Consider the following 17,017-nt stretch of genomic DNA (forward strand, 5'->3'; position numbering starts at 1 on the left):
ACAAACAAGACTCTCCTAGGGAGGAGCAGACAGGAATCTAAAGTTTCTCTGCGCCTATACCAAAGAGGTGTGCGCACCTGCAACCAATCTTCGTGATTCACCAAAGCTTGGCTGTGCCACCTCGAGAGTCCGCCCTATCCAAGCGGAATACAGAAACCCTTCTAGCTGAGACACTTCTGATCCTCAAAACCAATTGGCTTGGAGATCAATGCTTCCCAGTGATACCAACAACAAACAAGGCTTAACAACAAGACTGCACACACAATCCACAAAGGGCACCAAGACTGACACCTCAGGTAACTGGGAGGCTGACCCCTCAACCATATAGGACACGTTAGCACACAAAGCCACCCTACCAACTCAGGGAAGCTGTGAAAATGCCGAGACAAGGAAACAGATCACAAACAAAAGAAATGGAGGACAAGAAGCGACTGGATATAGAGTTCAAAACCACACTTATAAGGTTTTTCAAGAGCTTCCTAGAAAAGGCCGATAAAATAAACGAGACCTATGAGGATATGAAAAGGGATCAACTAGAAATAAAGAATACATTGTCTGAAGTAAAAAATATTATGCAGAGTCCTAAAAACAACATGGAAGATCGCAAGAATCAAGTCAAAGATTTGGAACACAAAGAGCCAGAGGACACACTCCTCCACAGAAGCAAGAAGATAAGAGAATCCAGAAAGATGAAGATAGTATAAGAAACCTCTGGGACAATTTCAAACGAACCAACATCAGAATTATGGGGGTCCCAGAAGAAGAGAGAGAGCAAGATACCGAAAGAATACTGGAAGAAATAGTTACAGAAAACTTCCCCCACCTGGGGAAAGAAATAGACTTACAAGTCCAGGAAGCGCACAGAAACCCAAACAAAAGGAATCCAAGGAGGACCACACCAAGACACATCATAATTAAAATTCCAAGAGCAAAAGACAAAGAGAGAATATTAAAAGCAGCAAGAGAAAAGCAGGTAGTTATCTATAAAGGAGCACCCATACGATTGTCAGCTGATTTCTCAACAGAAACCATGCAGGCCAGACGGGAATGGCAAGAAATATTCAAGGTGATGAATAGCAAGAACCTACAGCCAAAAATACTCTACCCAGCAAAGCTATCAATTAGAATCGAAGGCCAGATAAAGAGCTTCACTAATAAAAAAAAAAAAAAAAGCTAAAGGAGTTCATCACCACCAAACCAGAATTATATGAATTGCTGAAAGGGTTTTTTAGGAAGAGGAAGATTATGATCAACAAATACGTAACTATCAACAAGTGAAACTAAAAGCCAAAGGAATTAAAAAACCTGATGAACAATATTAACTGGTGAATATAATAGAATCAGAGGTATGGAAGGGGAGTGAACTGACGATTCTCAGGGAAAAGGGGAGTGGGGGTGCGGGAAGAGCCTGAACAAAAACTGTGCACCTATGGATGAGGACAATGGGGTGTGTGGAAAGGGCAGAGGGTGGGGTGGGAACCTGGTGGAGGGGAGCAATGGAGGGGGTAAAAAATGAGGAACATTTGTAATAATATGAACAATAAAGATTTATTTTAAAAAAAATACCTCCTTTGTTCTCAAAACAGCCTGGTACTGGCACAAGAACAGACATATAGATCAATGGAATAGAATCGAGAACCCAGATATCAACCCAAATCAATATGCTCAATTAATATTTGACAAAGGAGGAAAGAATATACAATGGAGTCAAGACAGTTTCTTCAATAAATGGTGTTGGGAAAATTGGGTAGACACATGCAAAAGAATGAAACTAGATCACCAACTTACACCATACACAAAAATAAACTCAAAATGGATACAGGACTTAAACATCAGACGGGAAACCATAAAAATACTAGAAGCATCCTCAGGCAGCAAAATCTCAGACGTATGCCAAAAGAACTTCTTCACTGATACTGCCCCTAGGGCAATGGAAGCTAAAGAGAAAATAAACAAATGGGACTACATCAAAATAAAAAGCTTTTTTACAGCAAAAGAAACCATCAACAAAACAACAAGAAAGCCCACGGTGTGGGAGAACATATTTGCAAATAACACCACTGATAAAGGTTTAATCTCTAACATCTACAGACAGCTGATACAACTAAATAAAAGGAAGATGAATGATCCAATTAAGAAATGGGCAAGGGACCTAAATAGAATATTTTCAAAAGAAGACAGAAGGAAGGCCAAAAGGCACATGAAAACATGCTCAAAGTCACTAATTATACGAGAGATGCAAATCAAAACAACAATGCGGTACCATCTCACACCTGTCAGAATGGCCAACATCAACAAATCGACAAACGACAAGTGTTGGCGAGGTTGCGGAGAAAAAGGAACCCTCGTGCACTGCTGGTGGGAATGCAGACTGGTGCAACCACTGTGGAGAACAGTGTGGAGTTTCCTCAAAAAACTGAAAATGGAACTCCCATTTGACCCAGTAATCCCACTCCTAGGAATATATCCCAAGAAACTAGAAACACCAATCAGAAAGGATATATGCACCCCTATGTTCATAGCAGCACAATCTACAATAGCCAGAATTTGGAAACAGCCTAGGTGCCCGTCAGCAGATGATTGGATCCAAAAACTATGGTACATCTACACAATGGAATACTATGCTGCCATAAAGAAGAAGGAATTCTCATCATTTGCAGCAACCTGGATGGAATTGGAGAACATCATGCTGAGTGAAATAAGCCAATCAATGAAAGAGAAACACCAAATGACCTCACTCATTTGTGGATAATAAAGAGCATTATAAACTGATGAACCAAAAGATAGATATAGAGACAGTAAAGCAACAAGCAGATTGTCAAATTACAGCGGGGAGGGGAGGAGGATCTGGGGGAGATAATAGATCAACCGAAGGACTTGTATACATGCATATAAGTACAACCAATGGACATAAAACTATGGGGAGGGAGGGGATATGGGGGAGGGAGGGAGGGGGGAAAAAAAATCATTAAAATATGTAAAAAAATAAATAAATTAATTAATAAAAAAAAAAATAAAAAAAATAAAGTGCTTTGATGCAAAAATGGCAAAAAAAAAAAAAAAAAAAAAAAAAAGAATCATCAAACAGCTGCCTCTTGCACACCCCTTCCTGGGGATGCGCCCGCAAACCAACGTACATGTCCTTGACCGGAATCGAACCCGGGACCTTTCAGTCCGCAGGCCGACGCTCTATCCACTGAGCCAAACCGGTCCCGGCTCCCAGATTTATTTTTAACAGTAATAAAGAAAGTCGTTAATCCATACATTCTCCATTCCTAGATCATAGTGGTGAAATCTGCTATTGTATAATTAAGAAATGCCAATTTCAGTTTTATACACTATCGGGTCTAGTAATAATTAATGTCGTTTTAAACATTCGTTTAAAATCTTGCTTGGCGTTGACTTGTATTGACATAACCTTCAAACACGTGGTATCTACAGAACCTGTGAAGTGCAATTAACAAGTTTTGCTTGAAAAAGTTTGTGTTTGGTTTGGTTTTTGTTGCAAAACTAGGGCTAAGAAGATGGCGGATGAAGAGCATATTCGGCACTGCATGAGTTCCAATTAGGAAGAAAAGCAAGTGAGGCTGCAAAAAACATCTGTAGTGCTTTTGGTCAAGATGCAGTTAGCGCCAGAAAATGCCAGCGTTGGTTTGAGAAATTTCACGAGGGAAATTTTTCGTTAGATGACAAGAGTGGTCGAGGCCGTGTGTCCAATTTTGATCAAGAAGCTCTTCAAGCTCTTTTGGTGCAAAATCCTCAAATTACCCAACAAGAGCTTGCGACAACTTTAAATTGTTCACAAAAAACAATTTCCAATCAATTGCGTGCACTAGGCAAAGTCCAAAAGTTTGGAAAATGGGTTCCTCATGAGTTGACCGACAACAACCGTAATCAAAGAGTCACAATTTGCAGTTCGCTCCTCTCTCGTCAAAACCGTTTGCCGTTTTTTAGAGCAAATTGTTACTGGAGATGAACAATGGGTGCTGTATGTTAATTTGAAAAGGCGGCCTCAATGGTTGGACAAAAATGAGGCTCTGCAGCCCACGCCAAAACCTGACTTGCATGCGAAAAAAGTGATGTTGTGTGTTTGGTGGAATTTTAAAGGAATTCTTCATTATGAACTTTTACCATCTACCCAAACCATTACAAGTGCAGTGTATAGTGCCCAATTGGAAAGGTTAGCCCAAGCTTTAAGAGAAAAAGAACCCGCGCTGATTAATCGGAAGGGCGTAATTCTTCACCACGATAACGCACGACCGCATACTGCAAGAATCACTGCTGGAAAACTGCGCCAGTTGGAATGGGAAGTTCTCCCTCAACCTGCATATTCTCCTGATATTGCCCCTCCCGATTACCATTTGTTTCGTTCTTTGCAAAATTTTCTTCTTGGAAAAAAATTTAATAATGAAGAATGCCTCAAAAATGCATTGACCGAATTTTTGCATCAAAATCACAAGAATTTTACAACAGAGGGATTGAAATGCTTCCTGAGCATTGGGCACAAGTAGTAGAAAACAACGGCAACTATATTGTTGATTAAATTTTGTTGTATTGTTTAAATAAATTCGATTTAAAAAATGAAAAAAAAAAAAAAAAAAAATACCTCCTTGACTTTTTAGACTCTGAGAGCAACTTTTAGTAAGATATATATATAAAAAAAGAAGGACCGGTGTTGTGTGTATCTGTCAGAGTTCTCCAGGACATAAGCATGTGCAGTCAGGTTTGGAAACCATGAGCAGAGCTTAAACTCTGGTATCCCCAAATCTTAGGTTTGAACCTCTCTAGCAATCTATAGCTTCTGTGATTTGGGCCAAGTCATGTACTCTCCGTCTATGTGAAGTATAGAAATAAATATGCCACTGCATTCAGCTATTGTGTCTGGCACATGATAAGGCTACAATAAATTGGTAGTTTATTATAGATGCATAGCCTTGTTTCTATAGCCTTTGTCCACTCTGAATACAAAAGGCAACCTCTTCATGAAAAATTAGCATAATTATTATTAGCTCCTAAGACAAATGATATTTCTTGGCCACTAAACTTACAATTCTACCCTGTTTCCCCGAAAATAAGACAGTGCCTTATATTAATTTTTTCTCCCAAAGTTGCACTAGGTCTTATTTTCAGGGGATGTCTTATCTTTCCATGCGCTAGGTCTTATTTTTGGAGGATGTCTTATTTTCGGGAAAATACGGTATATATATATAAAATAAAAACCTAAGCATCTGTTACGACCAAACAACCAGTCACTATGATGCATGCACTGACCACCGGTAGTATGTCAGCGTGGTGGTCAGTGTGCTCCCACGGCCAACCTCCTGCACCCCCTCCCCCCAGCCAGCCTGTCCCAATCGGGCCGGCAGCCAACCTTCCTCTGTCCATCATTCTCCCTCTCCTTCTCCCCCTTCTCCCCCCCACAGACCTGATCACCAGCCAGGTCAGGTAATTAAAAAAAAAAAGAAAAGAAAAGAAAGTAATTAATGGAGTTACCAAAAATCCTCCTAGAATTTGAGGCATGGTAATCAACAAAGTCAGACAGCTAAATTTTTTGTATATTACATTAAAATATGTTTTCATTCTATCTTTCTCTTCTTCTGAAAATACACACATTTCATAAGTAAATAAAAAAGGAATTAGCACAGCTTAACCATATCACAATCTATGGCTCAAATATGGGAGGTTTTTTTTTTGTTTTTTTTTAACATTTTAAATGTATAAAACCCACAGTCTGTACAACAAAGAGTGAACTTCATACAGTTGGAAAATTTAAAATCAACTGGACACTGGGAAATCCCAGGAGAGTGCAGATGAGATAAATGAATCTAACTACACTACAAATGTACGACCTAACCTTTCTGAACAGGATAAAGGAAAAGGTGCTAACCTAGCTAACTTAGGAACACTGTGCTCCATAGGCTAAAGACAAAAGAATGGAATTATACACTGCATTCTAGTTGAAACTTTATTCCTTACAGGGTGCAGTGAGCAATTCTGAAACTAATTTATACCATTAAAACACACAATTATTTGGTACTTAAAAGTTAAATATATATTTAAAAAACATATAAAACAGTCTAGCCCATACTAACTAGTTAGCTTTAAGGGAGGAAAAACTGTAACAAAACATAAGGAGTAATAGTTTATACTTTACTGCTATAGCATTTTACTATTTATGTAAATGTCTTTTTAAGCCTCACAACAACCCTGTGAGGTAGGTAGGAAGGTATTATACCCATAATACCTAGGGTCAGAAAGATTAAGTCATTTACAAAGTTATGTGGTGAGAAAGAGCCACATCAAGGAATAGAATCCAGTTATTTGACTTCAAAACTGTGCATCTTTCCCCAACATACTTAGTAAAAAGATAAAGCAAAACAATCCCAGATGGGAATGTACATGTATTCATGAACTATACCTCCCCTTACAGAATTATGTCCCTGAAGTGGGAATAAAAATAAAGTCTTACTTTCCTACTAAGTTAATTATTTCAGAGCCTTGTCTTATTAATCTGGATTAATCTCCAATACAACGAAGTTTCTACTTTAGCTCTCAGTTACTCTTTCATTATCTGACAAACATAATGTTTTATAAACCAAAATTTAAAATAACAGATGCTTCTGTAATGCAAACTGTCCAGATAATTTTAATTAACAAATCTTCAATCACACATTTATTAAGCTTTGAATGTGTATGTTTATTTTCTTCTACAACAAGGATAAGCTATTCATTTAAATCTTACTTGGTCAAGCCAAAGGAACACAACTTTGACGGATATCCAAAACTACAGCTACCTACTACTGTCTGTTTTCACATAAATTCTAACATCAAATGCAATGATATTTTGCTCCAACGTAACTAAGGATGCAAAGCACTCCTGTGGTAGCAATGGCTCACTGCCACCGAGGGTCTGGGGGAGAGACAATGGGTGGCAGCACGTAAAGCAGTTATGAAGCCGGGACACACCTCTCCGAGCCCTCAGCACCACACCACCTGGCCCTCTCCTACAAGCACTGAATGAGAGATGTGGCACTACTGCCAGAGCCTTTTCATTCATATTACTTCAACTCTGTGCTTCACAATGAAAATTAATCATCAACCCTGTCTTGCCCACATGTGTCCTTACTGGAATTGAACACTTCCAGCCAAAAATCTAGACCAAAGTAAGTTCTTCCCCATCTGGAACATGTGACAAAACCTTATTACAGATCTAGTTTTGCTCTACTGACTTTGAAACCTGCACTATAATATGCTCTAGCCGGTTTGGCTCAGTGGATAGAGCATCGGCCTGTGGATTGAAGGGTCCTGAGTTCGATTCCAGTCAAAACACATATCTGGGTTGCAGGTTCTTCCCAGCCCAAGCCCTGGCCGGGGCGCTTGCAGGAGGCAAACAACCGATGTTTTTCTCACATCGGTATTTCTCCTGTCTTTCCCCCTCTTCCACTCTCTCTAAAAATCAATGGAAAAATATCCTCGGGTGAGGATGAAGGAGGAGGACGAGGAGGAGGAGGAGGAGGAATAAAATAAAATCTATAATAAAATAAAATCTATTATATGTACTATAATAAAATCTTATTAGAAAATAGTTATTCACAGGGAGGGAAAAAAACCCTTCACTTGCTCTAAAAAAGATGTACATAAAAAACCAGAGTTAAAATACTATTCAAAGCAAATCACAATATAGATTCATTTTTAAGATTTCTAATCAAAATGATACTCAAAGTAAACCAACCTCAGCTACAAGTATCGACTCATTTTGCAAACATCCTGCTATATTATGTGAATGCTTCACCACTCTTCCTAGGGGTCATGACGTGAACATCAGTTCAAAAATAAATTACTTTTCCGGGTTATGTAATAAACTGAAGTTCTTCTAAAAGGTTATACATATGCATATAGCTACTAAAATTTGGACCCATAACCTCACACAGACAGAAGGACTCTCACGGGGCTGGGACCTTTTGCTTCCAGCCAAATGAACACACACCTCACCACAGAAAATCACTTGCGCTCTTTTACGATCAAGAACACCACCCAACAGTGTGGCCCTTTTGGTTACCGCCTTCAGCAGTAAAGAATTTGAGACATCAAGCTGTCAAAACTAAACCTGCACAAAACCCAATTTCCACCACTTTCTCTAATAGGCATACTCACCTCTCACAAAACCTTCACCAACTGAGCACGCATTTGACAATAATTAAGGCTTCCCTCAGACCTGCATCCCCTATGCTAACCTCACCGAGCAGTGTGCTCTTTCCCCTCGGTCCTTCTCACAGATCTCTACAATTCACATCTCTTCAACATCCAGTGGCCAACACTGGACATGCTACTCAAAAAAGGAGAAAGCTATTGCAAAGAATAGAGAGAAAACTGTATCCATGACCTTGGATGCCGTATTCATTTTAAAATATTTTAGCACCATGTTGACTCATATTTGGCTTGTGGTCACCCAAGACTGTGGCTTTCCTCCCTCTCTACTTGTACCTAGCCTGTCCTTCTCCAGCCTATATTTATATGGCTGCATTTTCCCCTCCACACACTGCCTTATACTGAATTCACTAAATTTTGTACGGTTTTCATAGATCCATGTCCCCATTTATCACAGTACTTTATAGAAATGTTTAAATCTACAATTTATAACTACCACTTATGCCTTAAAGATATCACGACTAGGAAAGTACATAATAGACAACCCAACGATCACTGTCATTGACAACCAGCAATGGCCCTGAAGAGACCACGAAGCCTGCCGAAACCTACCTCCACGGGACGGTCGCTCTTGACCAGTGCCATCCGTGCCCTTTGCAAGGAGCCATCCATCAGCTTGTGAAGCCTCAAGATTAACTTCCTTAACCCCATCTGCTTCAGGGCTTTGTCTACAAACGGTCTATAAATAGAAGTCAGGCAATGTCTGCTGCACCCGGCCTCGGAGCTGCAGTCTGGCATTCCCCAGCCAACGGAGTCCTCCTCGGACTCCAGCCGCTCCAGCCTCTGGGCGGCCAGGCAGTCCTGCGCCTGGAAGCTGAAGGTGCTGTCGATGGGCTGCCAGGTAGCTGGCGCCCTCGGAGTAGAGGTCTGTTCTTCACTCTCATCCGAGCTACTTTCCAGCTCCTTCAGCTCTCCTTCGGTGTCCTCGCCCTCTTCTTCCGGCTCATTGCCTTTGGACGATCTCGGGGAAGAGATTTCAAACACTGGCCAGCCAATGTCTGATAAGTTCTGGATGCCCAACACAGTGCCCATAATCCGTAGCTTCTGGTTTAAGTCTTTCGTGATGTTTAACCACAAGCAGAGTGCCTGCACTCTGTCCTGGAAGTCCCTGGCAGCGTACTTCTCATAGTCCTTCTGGAGAGCCTGCAACGATGGATAAAGTGCTTCTATGTACTCTAGCAGCTCCATTATCCGCTTCACCTGCTCAAACGACACCCTCTGGCGCTGGAGATGCTCGTGGTACGTGGGGAAGCCCACAGTCCTCATGCCGTGAGGGGCTCTGCACGGCCCTTCTCCCGGGGTCCCATCGAGGCCAGCTCCATCCCTAACACGGGCAGCGCTCCCGTGGTGGACCCTGAAAGCGAGGATCTCGCTGATGATGTCCGGGATGGCTTGACGGGCTGTGTATAAAAAGAGATCCTGGTCGTTCACGGTCCGGCCCGCGTGCCAGGCTTGGAGCTCCAGCCAGATGAGCTCATTCGAGCGGTTGAATGAGAAAGCAGATGTGTTCTCCTGTCCTCTTTGCTCCCTGTCCTTCTTCTTTGAGACTGAGGTAAGCTTTAGCAGAAGTCGTAAAGTTTCAAAAAACTTCAAGCGATCTGCTGGACAGTCTGTCCGGGAAGTCTGGCGTGCAGTTCTCGCGATAGGCATAGGCACAGACACCGGAAGCTTGGCGTTGCTGCAGCCGAGACTGAGGTAAGGCTTATTGAGATCCACATCTGGAATCGGTTTTTTGGGCAAAGACCCACTCACTGAGTCCAACATGAAGGAGCACTGCACACTTTTCTTATGATCGCGCTCTGTCGTCCTAATTGCCGCTCGGATCTTTTTTTCCTCGATTTTTCCAGTGTCTTTATGTGGAGGCTGGTTCAATGCATTTGTTTTTTCTATTAAAAAATAAACAACATTGTATTATTCCTCATATGAAGCTACTCTTAATACTTTCAGTAAAACTGCTCTTCAGTGCACTTATATTTTCAGGCTGTTACTAGAGAAAAAAATCATACCATATGCTGAAAATTAAAAGAATCAAAATATATATCACATTTCTCTCAGTTTCTCAATCTATAAAATGGGGTAACTGTGCTCACAACTCCTATTCTAAAATAGCATGAACCAACGCGTGAAGAAAAAGACGTGCTACTGCCATCTTCTCACTTTACCAGTGCAAAGCAAATATGTATTAATTCTGATTCATTAAATGCTGCTTCCATGACACTATTTGAGTTAAGGAATTTCTCTAGGCATTTGAAAATTTTCTTTTGAGAAACAGGGTAAAGATTAATTTTAAAAATTAGAAACTGCAATAGAAAGCTATTCATTTCTGAAGGAAATAAGGACAGTTTAACACCCTATGGCAAATAAAGTTTTAAAGAAAATAAAAATTCATCTTCCCTAAGGGAAAGACAAGTTACACTTAGGAATTCCTCCTTGGATATGATTTATTCAAGCAAATCAATACAATCAAGCCCATTTCTCTCGCCCTCCTTCTTTCTCTCTATTATCAACGAGGGGAAGTGCCCCCGAGGAGGGGCGTGTGGCGAGGAGAGAGGAAGAGCACTGAAGGAAGAGCAATGGGAATGGGTCTGGTCCCAGCAGGGAGAACATACGATGGGCAAACTTCTCAGAAGAGACAGAAAATGAAATCCGTCCTGTGCAGGAACAGGTGGGTGAATTCCAGGCGGCTACACAGTCCGTTTCGGGACCAGTGCTCGCTGGAATGAGCAGGGAAATTCTAACGTCCCAGGCTGCAGTGACCTGAGGCTCCATGTGAGAAGGGGGGGCTCAGGGAGCAGCAGGCCGGCATGACCTGATCATCCACCTCAGGAAAGAAGGCCGGGGGAGGAAGACATGAAAACGGAGAACATCTGGCTTCTCGGAGGAGGCAGGGCACAGGATCTGTCCATGGTACGGGGTGGGGTACCAGCCGGGCGCGGTGCCAGCGGCCAGGAATCCTGGGGGAGAAAGCCTGGCTCTGTCCCTCCCGATGGCCCACTACGCCTGTCATGCCTGCAACACGGAATCCGGGTCCTTCAGCCTGTGAGGTCCAGGACAAGGAAGGCCATCTATCTCCTTCGCCCGAAGCCACCCTGCACGAGTATGTGGATCCACCCACACTGGGCCTCCTCCTCAGCCTTTGTATTCCCTTGTGCTCAAAAAAACACAAGTGATTCACCAGTTACTCAGGAAAACCTTTCGTCTCAGGAGACTTAGTTTCTCCCTTAACAACAAGGCAGCTAATGGTCAGGGCGCATATGGGAGACAACCAATCGATGTTTCTCTGTCATCAATGTCTCTCCCCCTCTCTAAAATCAATAAAAACATCTCCGCAGGTGAGGACTAACTAAGCAGGTTATTTATACATGTGCAATGTCTTCATCAATAAAGAAAATAAACAAACAAAATAAAAAAGGCTGTTTATGTCCCAGAAGGACCAAGACTTGCCTTTCAAACTGGAGCGGCTGACAGGCCTCCCTCCGTTATTCCTCTGGTGCTTGGCGGACAGGCGTTTCATCTGCCGGGGCGTGCTGGGGGGAGAGGCGCCGAACAGGGCCTCGGCGGTGGCTTCCTCGGAGAGCTCCTCCACGTCCGACTCGGCGTTCCGGCCTGCACCTCCCGGGGCGCCCTGCGGCCTGTGAGGACAATGGGAGAGGACTCAGACCTTTCAGAGCCCTCCGCCGGGGGTGTCCCGCCCTGGTCTCACCGCGGGCTCCCAGAACTCCGCACTCACTGCCTGGCCACATGGGCGGGACCATGTGCCCTTTCTGTTGTTTGTAGAACTCTTTCTAACACAAATAAGTTTAAAACTAAAACTTACAGACTCAGGAAGAACAGCACAGAACAAAGAGCACAGGGCCCCAGGCAGAGCGTCCTGTGACACACACACACACACACACACACACACACACACACACACACACACGGGCAGCCTAGGCAGACACAGCACTGACCCAAACACAGCACTGCGCCCCCATGTGCACTGCTGTGCCGGGCAGGTGCGGTGTTGGGGGGAGGATGCTGTGGAAAAGGAAAAAGGCATTAGTTTGTCTTCACCTTCAAATGGAAGTCCCCATGAACTTGTTCTCTGCAAATACTTCCTGCCGATCCTATGTTCCAGTCAATTTCTCAAATAATACTAGAGTTCTATTTTTCCAAAGCTAACAAAATAAAACGGAATGGCATAAACTAAGAACAAATACAATTTCCAAACAGCAAACTACAAGGAATCAGTCATCAAGTTCCTTTCAAATATAGTATCATCAGTCTACACCACTCTGAATCTTCTCTATAAAATGTTTTATATTTTGAAACCATAACTCTCAACTATCCAAGATATCCAGTGTTTTTCTTTTCCTGGCAGTTTATATAAAATCAAATCTATATCAAAATCATGAGGAAAAAAATTAAAAAAACAACTCTAAAGTGTGATACCATTATTATTGAACTGGACTGACAAAACTTCAGAAAATAAATTATCTTTCAACAATAAAAATGCTGCAGAATTATACAAACTTATGGTACTGAAATCTGTAAAGAATCCCTTTCATGGGTCAAAACATGACTTTTAATCAGGTAAGATCACTCTACACACTTTAGTATTCATACCACACATATGTACACCTACAATATGACATACAAGTGAAATACCCTGAAAGCTAACTAAAGCAAACTAAACTATGAGAAAAATTAGAAATAAGTTAAATGCATCTACTCCCCCAGGCTAACTTATTATTTAAGACACACAAGAGACAATATAATACAGATTACCTTGAAATTCCCTATTTCCAAGGCTTCTACACTCACCACAATAGCAGGCTCAGCTGCTGAAAGGACATCTATACTAAATACCAAGGCCACTAACTTCCTCCCCACTGGTTATCAGCACAGGTTTTGGAATGATTAATAGCAAAGACTTTGTGGTGTGAGGGACTTAGGTCAAACCCTGCCTGTCTGGCTTACTAGATGTGTGGGCTTTGGTCAAATTATTTAAAATCTCCACGTTGCACATTTACAAAATAAGAATAAATACTTAGACTCCAGACCAGAAGGGACTAAATCCAATAATGCACGCTTAATTACAGGAGTAATAATAGATGAGGCTTCACTAACTGATGGATACTACTCATATTACAGGCCTTAGAAATCACTGCCCTCACTCACCACCCGAGAGAACCAAGCTCTTCAAGCATCTGCTTAACATGAAGAGAGTCCGCAGCCTGGCTGGGAGGTCAGTGGGCTGAAAGGTCAGCCCATGCACCGAAAGGTTGCATTCGATCTCCAGCTACATCATGTGCAAGAGGCAATTGACAGATGTTTCTCTCTCACACTGATTTTCCTCTCTCCTTCTCTCCCCCCCTCCCCGTTCCTCTCTCTCTAAAATCAATAAACATATCCTCTCGTGAGGGGGGGGGGAGGTAAAAAAAAGGAGAAAAAAAAGGAACAGACTCAAAGATACAGAGAACAGGCTGACAGCTATCAGAGAGGAAGGGGGTAGGGGAGGGGTGAAAAAGGTGAAGGGATTAAGCAAAAATAACAAACTCAGACACGGAGACCAGGCTGGTGATGATTAGAAGAAAAGGGAGAGGGGGGTGAAAGATGAAGGGGGGTGAATGGTGATGGAAGGGGACTTGAGACAGTGAACACATAATAAGATAGAGGCAATGTATTACAGAATTGTACACCTGAAACCTATATATCTCAATATTTGTATTAATCAGTGTCATCCCAATAAATTCAATAAACACTTTTTAATTTAATAAAATTTTAGGACTTTCCTTTTATTTTCAAAAAAATGATATTTAATAGGAACAAAATAAATTTGGTGCAAAGTTAAAAAAAAGAACTGCATGGAAGTGACAATGAATGCAGTAATAAAAATACATTAAAATAGATAAAGTATAATACATTTCATCCTTCCTTATTTATTATGCACCACAGAAAAGGAGGTAGGAGGTAGGAGGTAGGAAACTCTGCCATGTGGTACTTTAGGGCAGGCATTACACAAAGGTGAGGCTATATAGTGTATTTAAAACTTTCTTAGGATTTTCTTAACTCAGTCAAGATGGTATTCACCCTTGTTGGAAATATTAGTTTACATTCCATTGAAGTAACTTAGTAACTTAATTACATGTCAGAACAAAGACCAACATTACTTAAAGGAATTTAAAAAAAGAAAAGGCTAGCGCCCTATAAATTAAAATCACAAAGTCTGACATCCTATCAAAAATTACCAAAGAAACAGGAAGATATGGCCCAAACCAGGAGAAAAACCCACAGAAATATACCAGGAATCACTCAAATGGAAACTATAGATATGAAAAATATACCTGAAATAAAAAAACACGCTGTATGGAATTAAAACAGATTAGACACAGCAGGAAAAAAGACCAATAAACTTGAAGACTAGCAACAGAAACTATCTAAAACAAATCAGATAAGAAGATTAAGATGGAAAAGAACAGGGCCATATTAAGCAGTGTAATGTACGTTACTGGAGTCTAAAACAAGAAAAGGAAGGAACAGAAAAAAATAATCTTTGAAGAAATAAGGGCTGAATAATTTCCCAATTTAAAGAAAACCATTAAGCTCACAGATCCAAGAAGCTCAACAAACTCCAAGGAGAACCATAAGAAAACTACCAGTATTGTATCATGCACACCATAGCACATAGCTGAAAGCCAGAGAGAACAGGAAAAAACCCTAAAACCAGCCAGAGAAACACAGCATGGTCTGGGCGCCTTAGCTAAGAAACAACACACAATGAGAAGCGGGAGGGGAAAAGCAGCAAAAGTTTATTCCTTCTTCTTTTAAAAAAACAAAACCATTTACACACTAAATCTAGGAAAATAAATACTAGTGGTAAGTTCAAAAAACTTGCATCATTTCAATTAACTAACCAAAAGCACCCATAACCTCATTTTGTATTAACTCATGTGAGATGAGCTAATGTGGTCAGATGACCGGTTCAGAATGTTTCCATGGATACCAATTATTTTGGATGAGGAAAGTGGTACATGGTCTACATCAGTTGGATGTAACATTTGCCTTACTTGTGTTTAAAACATACCAATGTGAACTGTCTTTTTGGTACCAAACTTCTGACAGTCACATAAAACAATATTTCACTCTTCTAACATAAAACTTGGCTAAAGAATTATTCACTTGACATAAATCTAAGAAAAGTATGTCTTGAACTTAACCCAAGGGGGTTTGGTGTAGTTCTCAAATTAAAAAAAAAAAAAAAAAAAGTGTGGTGACAAGACAAAAATTCAAGTTACGTGGGGTTAAATAGTTCTGCTCTGACATAGCAGGTAAACCGCATGGTGACTGAAATAGTCTATAAAATGAAGTTGAATTAGCTGGGTTTGAAAATATTTTTGTGGTTTTGCAAAAGCCCTTAAAATTAACTTCATTAAAAGCTCTTTAGCAAAGTCCTTACAAATAAAATATTTTATCCACTTATGAAGTCCAGTACAGTACTCACCTGGGTAAGATTCCCTCAGCACTTCCACCTCCCATTAACCTTGGCTCTATTGAGCAGCCACTGAAGGGAGACTTCTGCTCAGGGGGACAAAGAGAGGAAGGGAGGCAGAAGGTGGAGTTTCAGGGTTTCCTTTGTAAGAACTTGGGTAGTTTGCCTGGCCTGCAATAGAAATCATGGGAGGCTCAGCTCACGAGGTTGCACGGTTGGTTCGCAGTGTGTAAGTGCCAATTAATTAATCAGCGAGCTGATCTTCACATCCGCCTTATGTTGAACAGTTATCAGTTAACCTCCAGGTGAGCTGCTGTCAAACTTTAAGCTTCTCCAACATTCTCTGTTAACTTTCGCACTGATTCAGAGAGTAGGGTCTTCACAAACCTACCTAGTGAATCTTGCTATTTTTCAGGATAGACAGACATCAGACTTAGTGTTCTTGTGTTTTTTTTTACTAAAGGCCATCTTTTTTTTTTTAAATGAGTTTTTATTGAAATTTTTTTAGAGAGAGACGAAGGGGGTGGGGAAGAGAGAGAGAGAGAGAGAGAGAGAGAGAGAGAGAGAGAGAGAGAGGGAGGGAGAGAAACATCGGTTTGAGAAGTATTGATCAGCTGTATCCGTACACATCCTAACCAGGGATCAAATCCATAACCTGGGTATGTGCCCTGACTGCGAATGGAACCAAAGACCTTTCGGTGCCTGGGACAACACTCAACCAACTGAGCCACACCAGCCAGGGCTAAAATTCATCTTTAAAAAGACACACACCAAAAAAACACAAAGGTAGGTTTTATTTTAAAAGATTTCCTATGAAAAGGAACAAGAAAGGATCCCAAATAGAACGTTTCTCCTGTGACTGAAACAGTGCTCGGTGCAGAGTATGTGCCCAATAACTACCTGCTGAGTACATTAACTTGAGAGGTAAATAATTTATCTTACACAGGCTTACTCATTGCCTACGTTCTATTAAAATACAATTGCACTTAATTATTTAAAGAATGTAATATTTAAAGGCTGTAAGAATGAAAGATTGTTTTTTTCTGACAATGTTAAGTGAAACTGCAACCCTAGGGTGCCAACTGACCAAAACAATAGCAACGGGGTAGAGAATAAAGAATGAAGATTTTGAAATCAGATTAAAATGGGTTGAAACCCTGTATTCCCAAGCTTATTAGTAAGAATTCAAGTTTTAGTTAAACTATTACAAGTTTGCTTGTAAACACTTTCATTTATTAGAAGCCTCCTTATCAAATGTCACAAGAATTTGTAGGAGTTTATTTAAAAAAATAGGCTTTCTGGTATTCATACCTTTTATCACCTGCTCTTGAACGCAGG

The 17,017-nt window shown here is 41.0% G+C and overlaps 1 protein-coding gene across 4 annotated transcripts in view; it reads right to left on the minus strand.

Annotated features, from left to right (window-relative positions):
- Positions 1–17,017, minus strand: part of MAP3K4 (mitogen-activated protein kinase kinase kinase 4) — a 70,920-nt gene that overhangs the window by 37,132 nt on the left and 16,771 nt on the right. For all 4 annotated transcript variants that reach the window (XM_045575138.1, XM_045575136.1, XM_045575137.1 and 1 more), the window contains exons 2-3: positions 11,653–11,840; positions 8,761–10,094 (exon numbers count right to left, since the gene is read on the minus strand). In XM_045575138.1, coding sequence (XP_045431094.1) covers positions 8,761–10,094; positions 11,653–11,840 — 1,522 coding nt within the window. The remainder of the gene's footprint in view (positions 1–8,760; positions 10,095–11,652; positions 11,841–17,017) is intronic.

The sequence above is a fragment of the Pipistrellus kuhlii genome, unplaced genomic scaffold, assembly GCF_014108245.1.
Source record: "Pipistrellus kuhlii isolate mPipKuh1 unplaced genomic scaffold, mPipKuh1.p scaffold_m20_p_67, whole genome shotgun sequence".
Lineage (NCBI taxonomy): Eukaryota > Metazoa > Chordata > Mammalia > Chiroptera > Vespertilionidae > Pipistrellus > Pipistrellus kuhlii.